The sequence below is a fragment of the Gymnogyps californianus genome, unplaced genomic scaffold (assembly GCF_018139145.2).
Source record: "Gymnogyps californianus isolate 813 unplaced genomic scaffold, ASM1813914v2 HiC_scaffold_33, whole genome shotgun sequence".
NCBI lineage: Eukaryota > Metazoa > Chordata > Aves > Accipitriformes > Cathartidae > Gymnogyps > Gymnogyps californianus.
Genome location: NW_026114213.1, coordinates 1287777 through 1309523, shown reverse-complemented (window position 1 = coordinate 1309523; position 21747 = coordinate 1287777). Strand labels below are relative to the sequence as shown.

The window sequence follows — 21747 nt, the reverse complement described above, 5'->3', positions numbered from 1 at the left end:
ACGTGGGTATTTTTTTAAAATTAATAATTCTTCATAATTCTTTTAAGATTAATTCTTTTAAGATTAATTCTTTTTATGATTAGAAACACTGACATCTACCAGATGAAACAGAATGCATATTTTTTTAAAAAACAAAACAAAGAAAAGAAAACCCTCAAGTAACCCCCAAACTTCCATATTCCCTTCAGGCTCCTTCTTTGAATACATTTATCAAAATGAAATGTGTCCCAATAAAAAGGACCAGCGTAAGACCTGTGAATCAGGTAATTTCCTTGTCAAGCCCTGCTTTGAAGAGCTCAAATACTGCGTAGACATCGTGAGGACTTTCTACACAGACATAATTTTTACTCTAACAACTGAATGATTTTCCAACTTCAGAAACAATTTTTCATTTTGACTATATATTGCATCTCTTCTTCAGTATGTTGCTTTTGAAACATCCCAGAAGTACTGTGTATTCCTGGTGATAAACACAAGTCCTTCCAAGCCATTCCCAATGGATGTGAGGAGCACTCATGCCTCAGAGGAGTGCATTTGAAGAGCGTGAAATACCTTTTTAGTAGCTTTGGGTTTTATTTATATTTTTCATTTTAATTAACATTTTTATCTGGCAGAGTTTAGGCAAGAGTTCCTCATTTTAAAAAGTCCTTTTTATATCTTAACTGTTGTTACATGGCGAGGTGTGTGTGTGTGTATGAAGCTCCATGCAGTTGGCTCATTCTGCTGACTTTGCTGACAGAAATGCTAGTGCCTCTAGGTTATCTCTTAAAATAATTTTTAAACAGCAGAATGATTTTTGAATAGTTGTGTCCATTTACATAATACATCAAAATTACATTAGGTAACTTCATATGAGAGTGAAGAAAACTTTTTAGGTGTACTAATTATATATTCCTCTCCTGCAAGCTATTGACAGAAAATATATATGCTTAACTTTCTTAAGAGTTAGGTGCAGAAATCAAGTTGGAGTTGAGAATCAAAGTTTTATTTTCTTTTGAAAAATCCCAGCTTTACCAGTGACTCTTGCAGTATGAACACTGTTAGGTTTTGTGATAAAAGCTTGTCTGCACACCCACAAAGGAGCCCAGAAAGACAAGGGAGGGGAAAGCCCAAATAATAATACCCTGCCCCAGCTCCTCCCAGGTCCATCACAGGAGCTATCAACTCTGTGATGGGCCTTATCAAAGGCCTATCTCCACAAGCCCAGAGGAGCACAGAGGTCTCAGGGCAGGCAAGAACCCAAATTAAGGACTTGGAGGAACGGATACCCTGTCTGGGCCTCTCCCAGGAGACCCTTAGCCCCATTGTCCAGATGTGACACCCATCAAGATGAATCAACACTAGCGCACCTTTCGGACTGAGAGGGGTTGCTGCCTAGAGGTATGGGACACATTATGGGATGCAGGGGAAGAGCATTTTGGGATTGCACAGGATTTATTATGGTATGTTTAGGGGAGGAGCCAAAGGTGAAAGGAGAGGGATTTAGGTGATTTGGGGAGGAACAAGTGTGGGGAAAATAGAGGCGTAAGGGCCGATTGCATGTAAATAGGTGCTGATTGGTGCATTTGTTTGGTCATACCCTGCACCTGATCAGTGCAGTCTGTCCTATCTTCTTATTAAATTCCTTTCTTACTCTTTCCTGGGTGAGGGATTCTCTATGCGCTCTGTGTGTGTGTGAGTGTATGTTGGGGGCTGAGTGCCAGCAACTGGAGTCAGACCATGGGTCAGAGGGCCTGTGTGGCTGTGGTGCCAGTGATTGGAGAGACCGGAGTGACTGGACTTCACTGCCAGCAACTGGAGTGAGACCTTGGGTCATAGCAGCCTGTGTGTCTGTGGTGCAAACAGCTGGAGTGAGTGAGGGTCTGGGTGCCAGCAACTGGGCTGGGACTGCAGGTTGGAGGGCCTGGGTGCCTGGGTGCCAGTGACTGGAGAGACCGGAGTGAATGAAACCAAGTGTCAGCCACTGGGGTGGGACCAGGGGTCAGAGGCCCATATGTCTGTGATGCTAACAACTGGAGTGAGTGTGGGTGTGCAAGTGAGTGCGTGAGCGCTAGCAAAGATCAAGCTGGACTAGCTGGCGAGTAGGTGAAATGGCCTGGGAGCCAGATGTGTGTGTGTGTCTCTAACGGTGAGACCACTGGGGATTGGCTACTGGGGGACCAGGGGAGTCCCAGCCAGCTCTGGATGTGCATGTGAGACAATCAGTTCCAGCAACTGGAGTGGGGCTGTGGCCTAGGGGGCTCATATGTCCAGATGCCAGCAACTGGGGAGACTGGGATCCAGGGGCAGCTACTGGGCAGACTGAGTGTCTGAGCCCAGCTGCTGGAGGGATCCTCATTATACATATGTATAGATATTCTCACTAGTGGACCTCCATCCTGCTCAGCCAGAGAGGGGAGCAGGATGAGGCTGTTGGTGCTGTCTGTGTTCATGTGTGTGCTCTGAGTGTCTGTCTGTGATCTGTGTGGCCTGCCATGTATATATGTGGTGTATATGTGTGCTCTGTGTGCGTATGCCTACTGGGAATACATCTTCAGCCTCGCTACTGGTTAGACCTGGGGATGTGGAGCTGCAGCAGCCTCGCCTCTCTTGTCTTCTGCCTCTCTCTTCCGCACTGTCGGATTCAGTGTGGAAATCAAGTTGGAGCTGAGAATCAAAGTTTTATTTTCTTTTGAAAAAATCCCAGCTTTACCGGTGCCTCTTGCAGTATGAACACTGTCTACCTTTTATATTAAGCATTTATATACCTTTATATATATCTTTATATACATTTCATATTAAAGTTGTTTAAGCATTTCATTAAAATAATGCTCCTTTCATCTGCCATTACTTCTGTCTCTAGAGCAGAATATGGTATGTATTTAAACAATTATTTTTATCAATTTTTGCAGGAAATAATGCTATGTGTAGTTGTAACTGGAGGAATTTGGAGTATATAGAATGCCCTGGTTTCCACCTTGTTTTAAGATGAGCTGGCCTTCCTAACAGTGTTGTATGGATTTCTACAGAATCTTAAGTTATTTGTGATAGAGTTCCTTAAACAATCACACTGGCTTTATTATAGTTCAAACTCTTTAGTTTTGTAGTTAAGGACAAGCTGATGACTATGTGTCCTGGTTTCGGCTTGGACAGAGTTAATTTTCTTCTTAGTAGCTGGTACAGTGCTGTGTTTTGGATTTAGTGTGAGAATGATGTTGATGATAACACTCTGATGTTTTAGTTGTTGCTAAGTAGTGCTTATCTTAAGCCAAGGATTTTTCAGTTTCCCATGCTCTGCCAGCAAGCAGGTGTGCAAGAAGCTGGGAGGGAGCACAGCTGGGGCAGCTGACCTGAACTAGCCAAAGGGGTATTCCATACCATGGAATGTCATGCCCAGTATATAAACAGGGGGGAGTTGGCCGGGAGGCACGGATCGTGGCTCGGGAACTAACTGGGCATTGGTCAGCGGGTGGTGAGCAATTGCATTGTGCATCACTGGGTTTTTTTTTCCCCTTCCCCCCTTCCTTTTTTTGTTATATTCCTTTTCATTATTATTATTATTATATTTCATTATTACTATTGTTAGTATTATATTTTACTTTAGTTATTAAACTGTTCTTATCTCAACCCACGAGTTTTACTTTTTTTCCCCTCTTTCCTCCTCCTCACCCCACTGGGAGGGGGAAGGGGGAAGCGGCTGCGTGGTGCTTAGTTGCTGGCTGGGGTTAAACCACGACAGCATGTCATTAATAAAATGATTGTGTGGTAACGGTTAAGATACAACACTTGTAAAGAATTGCAGAGAGCCAGAATGCTTTCACAGTGTGTATGTTGTCTAATGTGTTAGTTGATCAACAATAAAAGTGTGAAGTCAAAGGTAAGAATTCTTAAACTACATTTCCTTTGAAAACAGTGTTAAATAAACCAGAGTTCTCGGGTAGGAAAGCAAGCATAGATAGTATATCTCTATTCAACAGTTTGCCAGTGCAGACAAATCAAGTCAAACTAGTTTTACATTTTCATTGCATGGTGAGAGAATGGGTTATAACTCTGTTGTTACTCTGATGTTAGTCAGATTTGTCACATTACCTCTAACAGTAAAGTACTCCTTGAGGATTCTAAAACGTTTGCTCACTTCAGATGTGGAGAGAAGACTGCCACCTGCTGAATCAGTAACGTTAGTCCTGTATCTTGTATGTTTTTCTTAGGAATTATTCTTGGAAAATCTTTTAGATAACTTTAGGGGTGGTTTTTAACACTTTTTTGTTATGCATTTTTGAACTTAAATAAACCCCTGTCTTAATGGTGGAGAGATACAAAATATATCCTTAATAAAATTGTATTAAAAATTTTTTAAAAATAAATCTAAAACATGCTTTGCTAAAATAAGAAGCATCAGCTAAATTAATAAGTGTGTGTATTGGTTGTACATGGCAAGGTTTTGGTAGCAGTGGCAGAGGCTGCAGGGGTGGCCTCTGTGAGAAGAGTTCAGGGGCTGCCCTGTGCTGGACACAGCTGGTTCCAGCCAGCTCCACAACATCCTCACTGCAGACCAAAGCCGAGCCAATCAGCAAAGTTGGTGGCACCCCTGTGAAAACGTATTTAAGAAAGGACACAAACGCCAGATGAGTAGAGAAGTGAAGAAAAAAGTGAGAAACAACCATACAAACACCAAGGTCAGAGAAGAAGGAGGGGAAGGAGGGGCTCCAGGCACGGGAGCAGATTCCCCTGCAGCCTGTGGAAGAGATCACTGTGGAGCAGATATCTACACTGCAGCCTGTGGAGGACCCCATGTCAGAGCAGTTGGATATTTCCTGAAGGAAACTGTGGCCCATGGAGAACCCATGCTCCGGCAGATCTTTTCCTGAAGGACTTCAGCCCATGGAAGGACCCATGCTGGAGCAGGGGAAAAGTTTGATGAGGAAGGAGTGGCAGAGGGGAATTGTTGTGTACTGACTGTAACCCCCAGAGGCTCAGGGACGATGAGGGGTGGGGTGGGGGGGTGGGGAGGTAGAGGGAGTCGGGAATGAAGGAGCAAAGTTGAGCCTGGGAAAAAGGGGGAGTGGGGGAAAAGGTGTTATTTTAATTTTTTGTTTCTCATCATCCTACTCTATTTTTTAATTGGCAATAAATTAAATTCATTTTCCCCAAGTCGAATCTGTTTTGCCCATGATAGTAATTGGTAAGTGATCTCCTGTCTTTATCTCAACCCATCCTATTTTCTCCCCCTGTCCTGCTGTGGAGGGGGAGTGAGAGAGCTGCTGGGTTGGCATTTGGCCCTTAGCCAAGGTCAACCCACCACAGTGTGATAAAGTAAGTAATATGGCCACCCAGACTGATGATGATTAAGCCTTTCATAACTACAAAATCTTTTATTCTTCCTTTTTTACTACCTGAATAAATTATGTAATGCTTTTTAGTCACAGTGATCACAAAAAGAGTACAGACTGTTTTTACTGTTTCTCTTTAGATAAGATGGGAAAAAAACATCACACTAGGGGAGCCCCCAGGATTCTTGCATTCCTGGTGGTGGTAAGTGTCAATTTTCTTTTCCTCTGATTTTTAGAATATGTTTATTGTGAATTCTAACGTCTGGAGACAAGAAATTCAGGTGAACATTGTAAAAAGGATGTGAAGATAAGTATCAAGAACTATTTTCTTGTAAAGTGTTGAAAGAACAGAAAATTAGATATAGGAGAGTATATAGATATTAGATATAGGAAAAGAAATATTGAATAATGGATTGATAAGGCAGCATCTTTGAAAGAAGATGGCCTGCATTTCTTTGTTTACCATCTTTTATTAAATTGTGCATTTAAGAGATCATTCTCTATATCCTGAATAACTACATTTGAAAGAAATATATACAGAGACTCTGCAAATAGATGTGAGCTTCCTCAGTCTTTAGTGCACATTTTAGTCATGGGAATAGCATATGAAAGCCATTAGCTGAACCCAAGCTACCAGCATTTTTGAGAGGCAGTGTATGTTAGCATGAGCTTGGAGTTGTAGTAGCTGCTTTTGCAATTTCTTTCAGCTCAGAACATGGGTAGGACACAGAGCTGACTTGTAATTTTTTATGCATGATGCTCCTTACTTATATATATTGGTGTCTAGAGAAAATATACAAATTTTACGTATATATGCACATTTGTATATATAAAATCCCCAAGGCAAAAAGAGACTGCTATTTAGCAGTGATTTGAATATATGCAATATGGCTACATTTGCAAGAATTCAAAATTATGGAGAAGATGGAAAACCATCCATACAAGAATTCTGTACAAGAATTAAGCTATAAGTTGTAAAGTAGTCCCACTTGAATATAAAAACCCATGTGATTTGTACAGCTGTGTAGAAGATGACATATTCTTTATTGACCTTTCTTCTTTTAATTAAGTGATGGAAGCCTGACAAGGAGAACTTGTTCCTTGTATCTCTGATGTCTGCATTATCCTTAATTTTGATCATCTGCAGCAGAGTGGTCAAATTTTCCACAATTCTGAATTATGGTGCTGGGCTAAGTTAGAGGGTTAAGTCTAAAACAATAGAGAAACAAAATAAAACTAACAAATTTTATTCTTTTAATTGTTCTAGCATATAGATAATTTCATTCTAGAAACTTTGAGGCTAACATTCCTGCCATAATGAAATATCTTATATACTGTTTCTTAACAGTTCAGAGATACTTGTAGTGTGTTAGAATAGATTCATGTATAACTCCATTTGAGGCAGGGGAAGACTTATTGGAGTATCATAATTTCCTTTTACTCTTTCATTCTTTATCAACCAAGAGCTATAGGGTAGCATACCCTTCTATTTCCTACTCTTATCCATACATTTGTTTCTCTAGGAACTTTTGTTTAAAGGACAGCATTGGAACTTGGAAGAACTCCCAGTTTTCTCTTCATTTTCTTGCCTTTTCACAACATCACAGTATTACTGTATGAATCTGTGCCTTCCAGTGCTTTGTGGTAGTAAATTGCAGCAGTTGCAGAGGTATGAGGTTAAATGCAGAGCTTTATTAATTTGCTTTATACTCTGAAAGCTTGTATATTAGACTAGCTTCTTGGTTTATACTACAGTGGTTTTAAAGAAATACAAGCACTGCTTGCTTCAGAGAATCAGATAACAGGACTTGATTCCTCATAGATGTTTTACAAAGCTGAATTCTTTCATAGAGGTAAGTGTTTTCAGCTCTTGGCTAGAAAGTGATATGTCTATTTCACACATATATATGTGTGGTGTGTGTACACCATAAAATTTATGAGAATTACAATGATTTTCTCACCATATCTGTTACTTCTTAACTTGCAGTGTATTTTGGGATCTCTACTGTGCAGCTCCAGAAAGACGAGAAACATGTGAACATTCAAGTGAAGCAAAAGCCTTTCATGACTATGTAAGTTTTATATATCTTTATCATGTTTTTATTAGTTGCATGTATGAATGTGATGATAGAGAAATATTTCTGCAGGATGGTGACTCAAAAATGCAGGAGTCCGTCATATATAAGTAACTCTTATTTGCTTTCTGGGGATGCCTTAGAATTAGGACTGTCTAATCCTGTGATTACCCAGTGTCACATGGGAAACTCCTGGAATCTATCTCACAGGTCAAAGTACTGTCCCATGTATTAATACAGAATGAAGGATATCCTTCTCTCTCTCCCCCATGGACACATCAGCCTGGTCTCAGTTGCAAAGGCCCAGGCCAAATAGAAGCACAGATATGTGCTGTCCAAATAACCATACCCTGTCAATGCTAAAGAAAAGACAGTTCAGTAGATGAAATTGATTCCATGGCTTCTGGCAGGACCATACTGATTTAACATGTGATTATTCTTTAGATATTTTGGTATCCTGAAATAAGTATTTTTTGTTACAGTAGTAAACACATGCATCATAGAACAAGTTAAATATAAATCATCTAGTCTACTAGAGCAAAAGAAAAAGGGGAAGGGACAAAAGTATTATGCAGATTTTGATGCCACTGAGTTCCAGTTCGAAACACAGCAAGAAGTTTGATGGTGTTTTGCCTGCAAGGGCCAAAAAAAAGTTCTAGAAACTAGTGATGACAACACTGTAACAGTTTTCCATTCCTTTTTTTATATTCCCATAATGTAAATGGAGAACTCCAGCACTCTGGAACTGCATTCCAGAGTTGGAATGGAATTTGGAATACATTTACTATGACAGCTCTTCTTCATCTGTTGATTTCCTTTTTACCGACGAAATCCTCAGGAGGCTGACTGAGCTGGGTTTATCATTCCTTTGGGCCATTCATATAATATAAAGAAGGAATATAAACACTCCCCCAATTATATAATTCTGAAACCTCTTTCCTTGAGTGTTTTCTAGGTCTGTCTTAAAAATATTTTCTAATTATTGCAGAAAAATATTTCTACACATAAAATTAAAAGTAGGCTGCCATACCACGATGCCTTATGAACAGAAATTTGGAAAAATTTAGACAAATCAACTAAGTGATTATTTTCCACTGTCTATTTAATTTTAAGATACTGACACAAATTGTCATAATCTGATGACAGCTCAGCATCCTATAATATGTGAACTAATGGTGATCTTGCCTTATTTGTAGTTAACAAAGACTATGTTACAAATGCACCATTAACACAATTAGAACTGTTAAGCATATTTTACGTATAGACTAATGACACTTTAATACCCTGTCCTTGGTGGTTAGATTTTGAGGCTGACTGGTAGACGAGCTTGGATAGTTTTGCACAGTAGTGTCTATGCTGCATTGATTACTCACTTGTCATAATGAAAAAAAAGTGTGAGAGAGGAGAAATTGGGAACAAAATTATGAGGAAGTTTCCCGTTCACTGAGGTGTTAAGGTCAACCAAATTGGTAAAGCATATTCCTCAAATTAAAAACAAAGTAACTATTGCAAGTACAAATTTCTGCCATCTTTTTTACCTTTTCTGTTTTAAATATACAGCGGTTGAAAAAAAATACAATATTGCAATAGCTTTGCTGTTATGAATGCTTGTTATTAGAGCAATGTTTAATTCCCCGCTGAAGGAGGAATAGGTTTACAGGAATAGATTATGACAGTGAGGAATGACTGTAGTGAAGTAAATTTGTAGAGATCAGAATCCACAGTATGACAGTTGACTTCAGCGGGCCATTGTGCACTGACAATATAGTGTGTATAACAAAAGCCAATGATGTGGTGGGTTGGCCCTGAATAGCAGCCAAGCACCCACACAGCTTCTCATTCACCCCCCCCTTTGTTTCGGGGGGGAGGGGAGGAGTGAGATAGAAAGAACAGGTGCAAGAAAACTCATGGGTTGAAATAAAGACTGGGAAATCACTCAGCAGTTACTGTTGTAGGCAAAACAGACTCGACTTGGGGAATTTAACTTAATTTATTGCCAATTAACATAACCTAAACATTTAATTACTGATTTGGGTATTGGGAAACAAAGACACACTCTAATAGTTTGATGTCCTTCTTATATTGAGGTGCCCAAAACTGCACACAGTACTCGAGGTGGGGCCGCACCAGTGCAGTGCAGAGTGGGACAATCACCTCCCTCGACTGGCTCGCTACGCTGTGCTTGATGCACCCCAGGACACGGTTGGTCCTTTTGGCTGCCAGGGCACACTGTTGACTCATATTCAACTTGCCATCAACCCAAACCCCCAGAGCTCTTTCCGCGGGGCTGTTCTCCAGCCTCTCATCCCCCAATTTGTACATATAACCAGGATTACCCCATCCCAGGTGCAGAATCCGGCACTTGCTCTTGTTAAATTTCATACGGTTGGTGATTGCCCAGCTCTCTAGTCTATCCAGATCTCTCTGTAAGGCCTCTCTACCCTCGAGGGAGTCCACAGCTCCTCCTAATTTAGTATCATCGGCAAACTTATATGCAGCTGGATTTCATACATCTGCAATATACTGGGGAGAAAAAGACTAAGAGGATCCTTCTTAGATTCTATCTATAGTGCTATCCTGAAAAACAGTGCATATTAAGTTTTGTCTAACATCAACTGTCTAATCAAGCAAACTGAGTCTTGTCTGTGTGCATATCAGTCTGTTCTTGACTATTTGTGTAAAAGAACAGTAAAACCAAAACTCCTTTAGATTAGTTATATTTTTCTGTTCTGTGTTGTGGTGGATTGACTCCAGCTAGCAGCTAAGCACCACTCAGCTGCTTGCTCACTCCCCCTGCCCGGTGGGACAAGAGAGAGAAAAGGAAGAGCAAAAGTGAGAAAACTTGTGGGTTGATATAAAGATAGTTTAACAAGCGAAGAACAAAACAAAACAAAAAACCCAACAAAACAAGTGATGCAAAGGCAATCACTCACCACCTCCCACAAGTAGACCAATGCCCAGCCAGTCTCTGAGCAATGGCTATCCTCCTACCTTCCATTTTTATTGCTGAGCATGATGTTATATGGCATGGAATATCCCTTTGGTCAATTTGGGTCAGCTGTCCAGGCTGTCTTCCCTCCCAACTTCTTGGCCACCCCCAACCTACTCGCTGTGTGGGGTAGAGTGGAAAAAAGAGAAAGCCTTGATACTGCTGTGCAAGCAGTGTTCAGCAATAGCCAAAACATCGGTGTGTTACCAACACTGTTTTAGCCACAAATCTAAAACACAGCACCATACAGGCTGCTATGGAGAAAGTTAACTCCATTCCAGCCAGACCCAATACATATATGTATATATTTTTGTATATATTGTATATATATTTTTATCAAGCTAGTGAGAGAAGAATCTTTCATGGCTGACAGCAGGAACATGAAGTGACTCTCAAGGTGGATGTTGTAACTGTTTGCAATACTATCAATGTTCATCCTAGTAAAGATTAAATAAATGGAAAAGCAGAGGCCTATTTGGGCTTTAAAAAGATTATGTACGTTCATACTAAGTGTAAATATTTACAGCACCTCCATATTATCTAAATTCTATTTTTATTTTCTACTGAGATTTGCAATTAGAAATTTTTTTTCTGAGTGGACAAGTTTCTGAACTCAGGTATATTTACATAATATATTTCAGGCCTGAAAAGACAAATGTATGTCATGAAAGTGTGTATGCTGGCTCAGAGAAATAGGTTCTGTCCTTGAAGCTTAATGTAAATATTTTAGAATTAGAATTAGAAATGCTTTGTTTATGTTTCATGTAACTCAAGGAAAAAAAAAAACAACCAACCACCGCCACTGGTGCTAGCTTATTAATATTGCAGACACTTCAGTAAGAATAGTTTATTTGAAGCAGAAAAGCCTCCATGTTTCTTTTCCAGATATCTATTACTTTTGCTGGAGGAAAGCTTCTATGTGCTTTGCAATCTTGTGAAATGAGTAATCATTTATATGGATGCTCTGAGTTAAAATTTAGTCTTCGCTGTAGAATGGGGTTTTTTTTCTTCACAGTGTCCTAAGGAGATCTCTTCATCTCTCTAGTTAAGGACTTGTTTCTCTGGGTTTTGAACTGAGTTCTTCTGTTGAGAGAAGCAGGTTCCAATGTGCATATTATTCCTGCCTCCTTTCCATTTCTTTACAAGCTGAAAACTTACTGGGTTAAAAGACAAAATAAAATGTAAATCTTGTGATTCCTCAGAGAAGGCTGTTGGGTTTTAGAGCCATCCCTACCAATGAACTTCTGATTGCCGGAAGTGGCCATTTTCCTATTCCACAGGCTTGACCATTCATTTGCATCTCAGGACTCTGGGTTTGGAAGGCCGGTACCTGAAAAGTTCTTTCTTGTAAATTGATTTCTTTATGTAATGGTTAAGATCTTTTTACAGTCCAGAAGCTCTTATGCCTCCCACCCTTATTATAATGGAAGTTGTTCCACATGGTGTTGGTGTAGAGAGGGATCTATTAATTCTCACAAGTAGCTATAGCAAAATCTTGATTATTTTCCAGGTTAGGTTTTATTAGTATATTTTCCACAGCTCTTTGAAAGATCACTTTTGATATGAGTAATGGTCTCTTGTTTATTTTTATGGCTCCTAAAAGACTGCGAAGTAATTTACAGGATAAGAAAAAGACACATTCACTGCCCCAGAGACTGTACAGTCTCATAAACAAGTATCACACTTCCACCTGATTTGTTAGTATGTTTTAACAGTAAGCTATATGGCAGGGTTCTTAGCTTTACTTGAAGGCTGTAGGATATATTAAAGACTGCTATAATCAGTTCTGTACAGATTTTTCCTTTTGAAGATCTTAGTGATATAAACCAAATTTCTCTAGAGGCTATTGGGCATAGTGTTTGGGCATTTGAGATGGCTGTTCAATCTCTTTATGTTAGTATTTCATAAGAACAAATTGGGTCTCTGGATTTATTCTGATGTTTTAAGGAGAAAAGAAAAATACCACTTTTTCCCCCTCTTCTCTGTGTCCAGCTTCCTTCAGTAGAACTAAGAGGCAGTTCCTTGCCCTAAGCGCCCAGAAGACCATAATTTGTCATCAGTAGTACAGAGAATTTGAGGGTCTATGAATATTTTTTACGGCCATAAATTTGAAGACTTTTGTTCCACAGCTCAATGAAACTGTATTCTGCAATGAGGACTGCTTTATTCTAATTTCATAAAACTACTTTTTTAAATACTAGAATTCACAGAAAATTGTCTTTTAGGTGAAGATTTTTATTGACCTAAACACATGGAAGCTTATTCTATTTCAGGATAATTTTTGAAAATGGGTTTTCTTGTTGTGTTCTCCAGGTGGTCTGAGTCCATGATTAACAGCAGTCATAATGTTTTCCAGGCAGTCAGGCACAGAATCTCATTCTCTGCCACTCATGCATATCAGGGGAGGACTACATGGCCAACTTAAGCTGTTCATTTTCTTGACTTCCTCAGCTCTTGCTATTGTGATCTTCTGCAGGGAGCCTAGATAGACAACTTGTACTTCTGGGTCCTCCCAGCTTTCTTGCTGAAAATTGGATTCTAGATCTGGTTTCCAGTTGTCTAGTTCCATGGAACAGGGCATGGAAAATGCATGTTTCCTCCTTTTGCTTATAAAACAACAACAAAAACTGAAGAGCAAGAGGCAAGTACAGGCAGAGAGAGACAGAGAGTCAGAGAGAATGTACAAAATGCTGAATTCAGTTTCACTCATGAGGAGAATGCCAAATTCTGTCACCATGGAATCGTGAAATATATAGATCCATGACTGAAATGAAAAGAACAGTTTGCAACTCTCTGAGCTATTAGTTAGCCTTCCTGCAAACTCAGAAGAACCTCTCTCCGTTGCTTTATTCTCTGTTTATGTTTTCAAGTTTCTCCATGTTCCCATGGGCTGTAATTAATATCTTTATCAATTAATATCTTTATCAATGATCTGGATGAGGGCATCGAGTGCACCCTCAGTAAGTTTGCAGACAACACCAAGTTGGACGGGAGTATTGATCTGCTTGAGGGTAGAAAGGTTCTACAGAGGGATCTGGACAGGCTGGATCGATGGGCCGAGGCCAATTGTATGAGATTCAATAAGGCTAAGTGCCGGGTCCTGCACTTGGGTCACTGTCGTGGTTTAACCCCAGCTGGCAACTAAGCACCACGCAGCCGCTCGCTCACTGCCCCCCACCCCTGGGATGGGGGAGAGAATCAGGAAAAAAACCTCGTGAGTTGAGATAAAGACAGTTTAATAGGACAGAAAGGAATGAAAAACAATGATAATGATAATAATAATATGACAATAGCAATACTAAAAGAATTAAACTATACAAAGCAAGTGGTGCACAATGCAATTGCTCACCACTCGTTGACCAATGCCCAGTTAGTTCCCGAGCCACGATCCCCCCTCCCAGTTAACTCTCCCCAGTTTATATACTGGGCATGATGTCATATGGTATGGAATAGCTCTTTGGCCAGTTTGGGTCAGCTGTCCTGATGGTGTCCCCTCCCAGCTTCTTGTGCCCCTCCAGCCTTCTTGCTGGCTGGGCACGAGAAGCTGAAAAATCCTTGACTTAGTCTAAACACTACTTAGCAACAACTAAAACCATCAGTGTGTTATCAACATTCTTTTCCTACTAAATCCAAAACACAGCACTATACCAGCTACTAGGAAGAAAATTAACTCTGTCCTAGCCAAAACCAGGACAGTCACAACAACCCCATGCAACGCTATAGGCTTGGGGAAGAGTGGCTGGAAAGCTGCCTGGCGGAAAAGGACCTGGGGGTGTTGGATGACAGCTGGCTGAATATGAGCCAGCAGTGTGCCCAGGTGGCCAAGAAGGCCAATGGCATCCTGGCTTCTATCAGAAATAGTGTGGCCAGCAGGACTAGGGAAGTGATTGTCCCCCTGTACTCAGCACTGGTGAGGCCACACCTCGAATACTGTGTTCAGTTTTGGGCCCCTCACTACAAGAAAGACATGGAGGTGTGTATTGGGTTTGCATGGCAAGGTTTTGGTAGTGGGGGGGCTACAGGGGTGGCTTCTGTGAGAAGCTGCTAGAAGCTTCCCCTATGTCCGATAAAGTTAATGCCAGCGGGTTCCAAGACGGACCCGCCGCTAGCCAAGGCCGAGCCAATCAGCAACAGTGGTAGCGCCTCTGTGATAACATATTTAAGAAAGGGAAAAGAAGTTACAGGGGAGTTGCAGTTGCAGCCAGAGAGAGCGGAGTGAGAAGATGTGAGAGAAACAACTCCACAGACACCAAGGTCAGGGAAGAAGGAGGGGGAGGAGGTGCTCCAGGCGCCGGAGCAGAGAGATTCCCCTGCAGCCCGTGGTGAAGACCATGGTGAGGCAGGCTGTCCCTCTGCAGCCCATGGAGGTCCACGGTGGAGCAGATATCCACCTGCAGCCCATGGAGGACCCCACGCCGGAGCAGGCAGATGCCCGACGGACGCTGTGACCCCGTGGGAAGCCTGCGCTGGAGCAGGCTCCTGGCAGGACCTGCGGACCCGTGGCCCCATGGAGAGAGGAGCCCACACTGAAGCAGGTTTGCTGGCAGGACTTGTGACCCCGCGGGGGACCCATGCTGGAGCAGTCTGTTCCTGAAGGACTGCACCCCGTGGATGGGACCCATGCTGGAGCAGTTCGTGAAGAACTGTAGCCCGTGGGAAGGACTCACATTGGAGAAGTTCGTGAAGGACTGTCTCCCGTGGAAGGGACCCCACGCTGGAGCAGGGGAAGAGTGTGAGTCCTCCTCCCCCTGAGGAGGAAGGAGTGGCAGAAACAACGTGTGATGAACTGACCCAAACCCCATTCCCCGTCCCCCTGCGCCGCTCAGGGGGGAGGAGGTAGAGAAAATAAGGAGTAAAGTTAAGCCTGGGAAGAAGGGAGGGGTGGGGGGAAGGTGTTTTAAGATTTGGTTTTATTTCTCATTATCCTGCTCTGATTTGACTAGTAATAAATTAAACTAGTTTTTCCCCAAGTCGAGTCTGTTTTGCCCGTGACGGTAATTGGTGAAGTGATCTCCCTGTCCTTATCTCGACCCACGAGCCTTTCGTTTTATTTTCTCCCCCTGTCCAGCTGAGGAGGGGGAGTGATAGAGCGGCTTTGGTGGGCACCTGGCATTCAGCCAGGGTCAACCCTCCACAAGGTGCTGGAGCATGTCCAAAGAAGGGCAAAGAAGCTGGTGAAGGGTCTAGAGAACAAGTCCCATGAGGAGCGGCTGAGGGAACTGGGGTTGTTTAGCCTGGAGTAAAGGAGGCTCAGGGGAGACCTTATCGCTCTCTACAACTACCTGAAAGGAGGTTGTAGAGAGGTGGGTGTCAGTCTCTTCTCCCAAGTAACAAGTGATAGGACAAGAGTAAACGGCCTCAAGTTGCACCAGGGGAGGTTTAGATTGGATATTAGGAAAAATTTCTTCACCGAAAGGGTTGTCAAGCATTGGAACAGGCTGCCCAGGGAAGTGGTGGAGTCACCATCCCTGGAGGTATTTAAAAGATGTATAGATGTGGCGCTTAGGGACATGGTTTAGTGGTGGACTTGGCAGTGTTAGGTTAATGGTTGGACTCGATGATCTTAAAGGTCTTTTCCAACCTAAACGATTCTATGATTCTATGATTAAAAGCAGAGATTCCCAAGCACAATTCTGTGGTTAAGTGTGATTTCTTTTGACTGTGGAGTATATGTGATACCCTGCATATATTGCACTTGGCCTACTTTATCTGGTAATGATTAAGGACTGTTCTACAAAAAGCAATGCTTCTGTTCCGAGTTATTTAAAAATTTCCATGGGACTTCTGCAGAACTTGTGGAAGGGCCTTTACATGTTTTCTAGTCATCAATATGTCTGTAGTTTCACCTTTTGAGTATGTTCTTGATACGTACAATTGTACATACTATGTAGATACTGCCTTTTGTCCACCTGGAGAGTAGATTATTTCTTAAAACTAGAAAAAAACTTTAAGTGGTCATAACATTCTTTTCATAATCAATACTGCCCTCTTAATGAACTTGCCACAACATTCTTGCCTCTAAAATGGAGAGATATGGGTTTGATGGATGGACTGTTAGATGGATAAGGAATTGGCTGGATGGCCACATCCAAAGAGTTACAGCTCAATGTCCAAGTGGAAACCAGTGACAAGTGGTATCCCTCAAGGGTTCGTACTGGGACCAATACTATTCAACATATTCATCAACGACATAGTGGGATTGAGTGCACCCTCAGCAAGTTTGCAGATGACACCAAGTTGAGTGGTACAGTTGATTTGCTGGAGGGAAGGGATGCCATCCAGAGGGACCTGGACAGGCTTGAGGAGTGGGCCCATGTGAACCTCATGAGGTTCAACAAGGCCAAGTGCAAGGTCCTGCACATGGGTCGGGGGAATCCCCAGTATCAATACAGGCTGAGTGATGAATGGATTGAGAGCAGCCCTGTGGAGAAGGACTTGGGGATATACTGGTGGAAGAAAAATTGGACATGAGCTGGCAATGTGTGCTTGCAGCCCAGAAAGCAAATCATATCCTGGGCCGCATCAAAAGACGCGTGGCCAGCAGGTCGAGGGAGGTGATTCTGCCCCTCTACTCCCCTCTTGTGAGACCCCACCTGGAGTACTGTGTTCAGCTCTGGGGTCCCCAGCACAAGAAAGACATGGACCTGTTCGAGTGAGTCCAGAGGAGGGCCACGAAGATGATCAGAGGGCTGGAACACCTCTCCTATGAAGAAAGGCTGAGAGAGTTGGGGTTGTTCAGCCTGGAGAAAAGAAAGCTCCGTGGACACCTTATTGCGGCCTTTCAATATATGAAAGGGGCTTATAAGAAAGATGGAGAGAGACTCTTTACCAGGGCCTGTAGAGACAGAAAGAGGGATAACAGTTTTAAACTGAAAGAGAGTAGATTTAGATTGGACATAAGGAAGACATTTTTTATGATGAGGGTGGTGAGACACTGGAAAACAGGTTGCCCAGAGAGGTTGTGGATGCCCCATCATTGGAAGTGTTCGAGGTCAGGTTGGACCAGGCTTTGAGCAACCTGATCTAGTGAAAGATGTCCCTGCCCATGGCAGGGGTTTGAAACTAGATGATCTTTAAGGTCCCTTCCAACCCAAACCATTCTATGATTCTATGGTTCTATGAAACATATCTCTTTCCCTATAGTCACTGTTAAAAGAATATAATTTACTTTTTTGTATAAATGGTGTTCATTTTTGAGTATGAATGAAATGCCTGCCTTTCCTGCTATTTCATTTTGCAGAGATATGTTTTAATTCCTATTGCTTAGGCATATTTGTAGTAAAATAACATATTGTGGTGGGTTAACCTTGGTCAGCTGCCAGATGCCCACCTAGCCGCTCTCTCACTCTCCCTCCTCAACAGGACAGGGGAAAAAATAGGATGAAAAAGCTTGTGGGTCGAGATAGACAGGGAGATCACTTACCAATTACTATCACGGGCAAAACAGGCTCAACTTGGGGAAGATTAATTTCATTTATTGTCAATTCAAATAGATTTGAATGGTGAGAAAGAACATAAAAAATTAAACACCACCAACCCCTCTTTTCCTAGGCTCAACTTCAGTCCTTCATTCCCAACTCCTCTACCTCCCCCCACAAGTGGCTCAGGGGGGATGAGGGGCTACGGTCAGTATATAACAGTTCCTCTCTGCCACTTCTTCCTTCTCACACTTTTCCCCTGCTCTGGTGTGGGTTCTCCGCTGGACAGAATTCCTTCAGTAAATATCCAACTGCTCTGGCATGGGGTCCTCCATCAGCTGCAGTGTGGATATCTCCTCCAGCATGGTCTCTTCCATGGGCTGCAGGGGAATATCTGCTGTGGCACCAGTAGTACCTCCTTCCCCTTCTTCTCTGGCCCTGGTGTTTGTAGTGCTGTTTCTCACTTTTCCCCCCCTCTTTCTTAAATGTTTTCATAGACGCACCACCAACTTTACTGATTGGCTCATCTTTTGCCTGTGGTGGGTCTGTTGCTGACTCAACTGGAACTGGCTATGTCCGGCATTGGGAAGTCCCTCGTCTCTTCTCACAGAGGGTACCCCTGCAGCCCCCCGCCCACTGCTACCAAAACCTTGCCATGTACACCCAATACTTAGATATGAAAGCTAGAAGGAGACTAAGGAAGCCTGTAATTTGCTCTGACATTCCATATCAGAACATATCGTTGAGGCAATCAGCTCTGGTGCAGGAGCGTTCTGCAGGAGAGCTCGGAGACTCGCCAGGAGCCAGCAGCTCTCACGAGAGAGAGTGGCTGACGAGGTGTGGGCGGGGCCAGGAGTAACAGCGGCCACCCCCCACTCCCACAAAAGGCAGCCCTAGGGAGCGCTGAGAACAGGATGGGCAAACAGGGCATGGCGCTTCAGCCAGGGCTTGGCACGGCAGATTGCATGATGGTTCACGTGGAAGGGCACCTCTTCGAAGGAGGGACATTCCACTGGCCAAATGGAGAGGCTTGAAGTCCACATAACCCAGCAACCGGGCACCGTTCTGTGACCATCTGCACAGGTCAAGGGCACTCATCCTACCTGACCCTTGAGGCAGAATGGTGGGCACACGTCTGAGAGCAAAGGCTGCAGCTCCAGCTGGGGGGTCTGCACCATCTACCCCAGCGGTGGCCGATGCCTCCACCCAGATGGAGCTGCTGAAGGGAGAGGCTGCAGTGCAGACCTCAGACTGCAGGAAGTGCCTAGACCTTTCTCCTGAGGCAGGGACAGGCAGCAGACCTGCCTGCAAAAGGTGTGCCCAGGTGGAGGACCTCCTGCAGCAGGTGGCTGAGCTGCAGGAGGCAGTGAGAAGGCTGTGTAACATCAGGGAGGCTGAGAAGGAGTTAGATAGCTGGTTCCAAGCGCAGTCTGCAGTGGACCCACAGCCCATGGCCAAACAGCCAAAAACTCCCCCACCGGCACACACGGAAGGGAGGGGGGCCAATAATGCAGAAGAATGGAAGCTTGCAATGTCAAGGACCCGCAGGAGGAAGAGACTTCCCCCGAAGCCTGAGGTGCCCTTGCAGAACCGCTTCACCACTCTGCAGACTGAAGAGGAAAGACCCATCACATCAGGAGAGACACTGGAGCTGAGTAAGGCAGCCCAATTTGCTCCCTGTATAACAACCAGTGCAACTAAGAAAAGGCGACGGGTGATAGTAGTAGGCGACTCTCTTCTGAGAGGTACGGAGGCACCCATTTGCTGACGTGATGCACTCTCTAGAGGGGTGTGCTGCTTACCGTGGGCTCGTATCAGGGATGTCACCGAGAGACTACCAAGCCTCGTACAGTCCACTGGCTATTATCCGCTGCTGTTGTTTCACATGGGCACCAGGGATACAGCCAGGAGCAGCCTGAGGAGTATCAAGAAGGATTACAGAGCCCTGGGAGTGGCGGATAAGGGACTCTGGAGCGCAGGTAGTTTTTTCATCAATCCTCCCGGTCAAAGGCCAGGGGTTTGAAAGTGCCAGTCAAATCTGGCAAATCAACAAATGGTTATGGGACTGGTGCCACAGCCAGGGGTTTGGCTACTTAGACCATGGGACTTGCTTTGAGAAACCTGATCTACTGGAGTCTGATGGGGTCCATCTGTCAGAGAAGGGGAAGAGCATCTTTGGTCATAGGCTGCCAAGCTGGTGAAGAGGGCTTTAAACTAAAGTTGCTGGGGGAGAGGAACCTCAATCCATCCCACTCCTACCAGTTTGATGCCAGGGCCAGCAATAGGTACCCAGAGCCTGGAGAGGGATCACAGGCCAGCAGGAGAGCACCTGAAGAGCAGCACAAAGGAATTCCAGCCAGTAAGTCAGCTTCATCGGGGGCCCAACTTAAATGCCTCTATGCAAACACACGTAGCATGGGGAATAAACAAGAGGAGTTAGAGATGTGCGCACGCCTGCAGGGCTATGATCTTATTGGCATCACAGAGACGTGGTGGGATGGCTCCTATGACTGGAGTGTTGGAATGGAAGGATACAGGCTCTTTAGGAAGGACAGGCAGGGGAGACAAGGAGGGGGTGTCGCCCTCTATGTCAATGACCAGCTGGAGTGCATGGAGCTCCGCCTAGGGATGGATGAGGAGCCAATGGAGAGCTTATGGGTCAGGATTAAAAGGAGGGCAGGGACACTATAGTGGGGGATCTGCTACAGGCCACTCGACCAGGAAGACCGAGAGGATGAGGCCCTCTATAGACAGATAGGAGCAGCCTCACATTCACAAGCCCTGGTCCGCATGGGGGACTTCAACCACCCCGATATCTGTTGGAGGGACAACACAGCAGGGCATAAGCAATCCAGGAGATTCCTGGAATGTGTTGATGATAACTTCCTTCTCCAAGTGATAGAGGAGCCAATGAGGAGAGGTGCTATGCTGGACCTTGTTCTCACCAACAAGGAGGGGCTGGTGGGGAATGTGAAGCTCAAGGGCAGCCTTGGCTGCAGTGACCATGAAATGGTGGAGTTCAAGATCCTGAGGGCAGCAAGAAGGGCACACAGCAAGCTCGCTACCCTGGACTTCAGGAGAGCAGACTCTGGCCTCTTCAGGGATCTGCTTGGTAGAGTACCATGGGATACAGCCCTGGAGGGAAGAGGGGCCCAAGAAAGCTGGTTAATATTCAAGGATCACCTCCTCCAAGCTCAGGAGCAATGCATCCCAACAAAGAGGAAGTCAGGCAAAAACACCAGGAGGCCTGCATGGATGAACAAGGAGCTCCTGGACAAACTCAAACACAAAAAGGAAGCCTACAGAGGGTGGAAGCAAGGACAGGTAGCCTGGGAGGAATACAGAGAAATTGTCCAAGCAGCCAGGGATCAGGTTAGGAAAGCTAAAGCCCTGATGATAGAATTCAATCTGGCCAGGGACGCCAAGGGCAACAAGAAAAGCTTCTATAGGTACGTTGGTGATAAAAGGAAGACTAGGGAAAATGTGGGCCCTCTCTGGAAGGAAACGGGAGACCTGGTTACCTGGGACATGGAGAAGGCTGAGGTACTCAACAACTTCTTTGCCTCAGTCTTCACCGGCAAGTGCTCCAGACACACCGCCCAAGTCGCAGAAGGCAAAGGCAGGGACTGGGAGAATGAAGAACCGCCCACAGTAGGAGAAGATCAGGTTTGAGACCATCTAAGGAACCTGAAGGTGCACAAGTCCATGGGACCTGATGAGATGCATCCGAGGGTCCTGAGGGAACTGGCGGATGAAGTGGCTAAGCCACTATCCATCATATTTGAAAAGTCGTGGCAGTCCAGTGAAGTTCCCACTGACTGGAAAAGGGGAAACATAACCCCCATTTTTAAAAAGGGAAAAAAAGGAAGACCTGGGGCCAGTCAGTCTCACCTCTGTGCCCAGCAAGATCATGGAGCAGATCGTCCTGGAAACTATGCTAAGGCACATGGAAAATA

The 21747-nt window shown here is 44.0% G+C and overlaps 1 protein-coding gene across 22 annotated transcripts in view; it reads left to right on the top strand.

Annotated features, from left to right (window-relative positions):
* The window catches only part of LOC127028488 (single-stranded DNA-binding protein 2-like), a 214564-nt gene that overhangs the window by 64404 nt on the left and 128413 nt on the right, over positions 1 to 21747 (top strand). For 20 of the 22 annotated variants that reach the window (XM_050914250.1, XM_050914248.1, XM_050914241.1 and 17 more), the window contains exons 3-4: positions 5450 to 5511; positions 7297 to 7381. The exons of the other annotated variants lie outside the window; for them this stretch is intronic. In XM_050914250.1, the coding sequence (XP_050770207.1) occupies positions 5450 to 5511; positions 7297 to 7381 (147 nt within the window). The remainder of the gene's footprint in view (positions 1 to 5449; positions 5512 to 7296; positions 7382 to 21747) is intronic. 22 annotated transcript variants of the gene reach the window in all.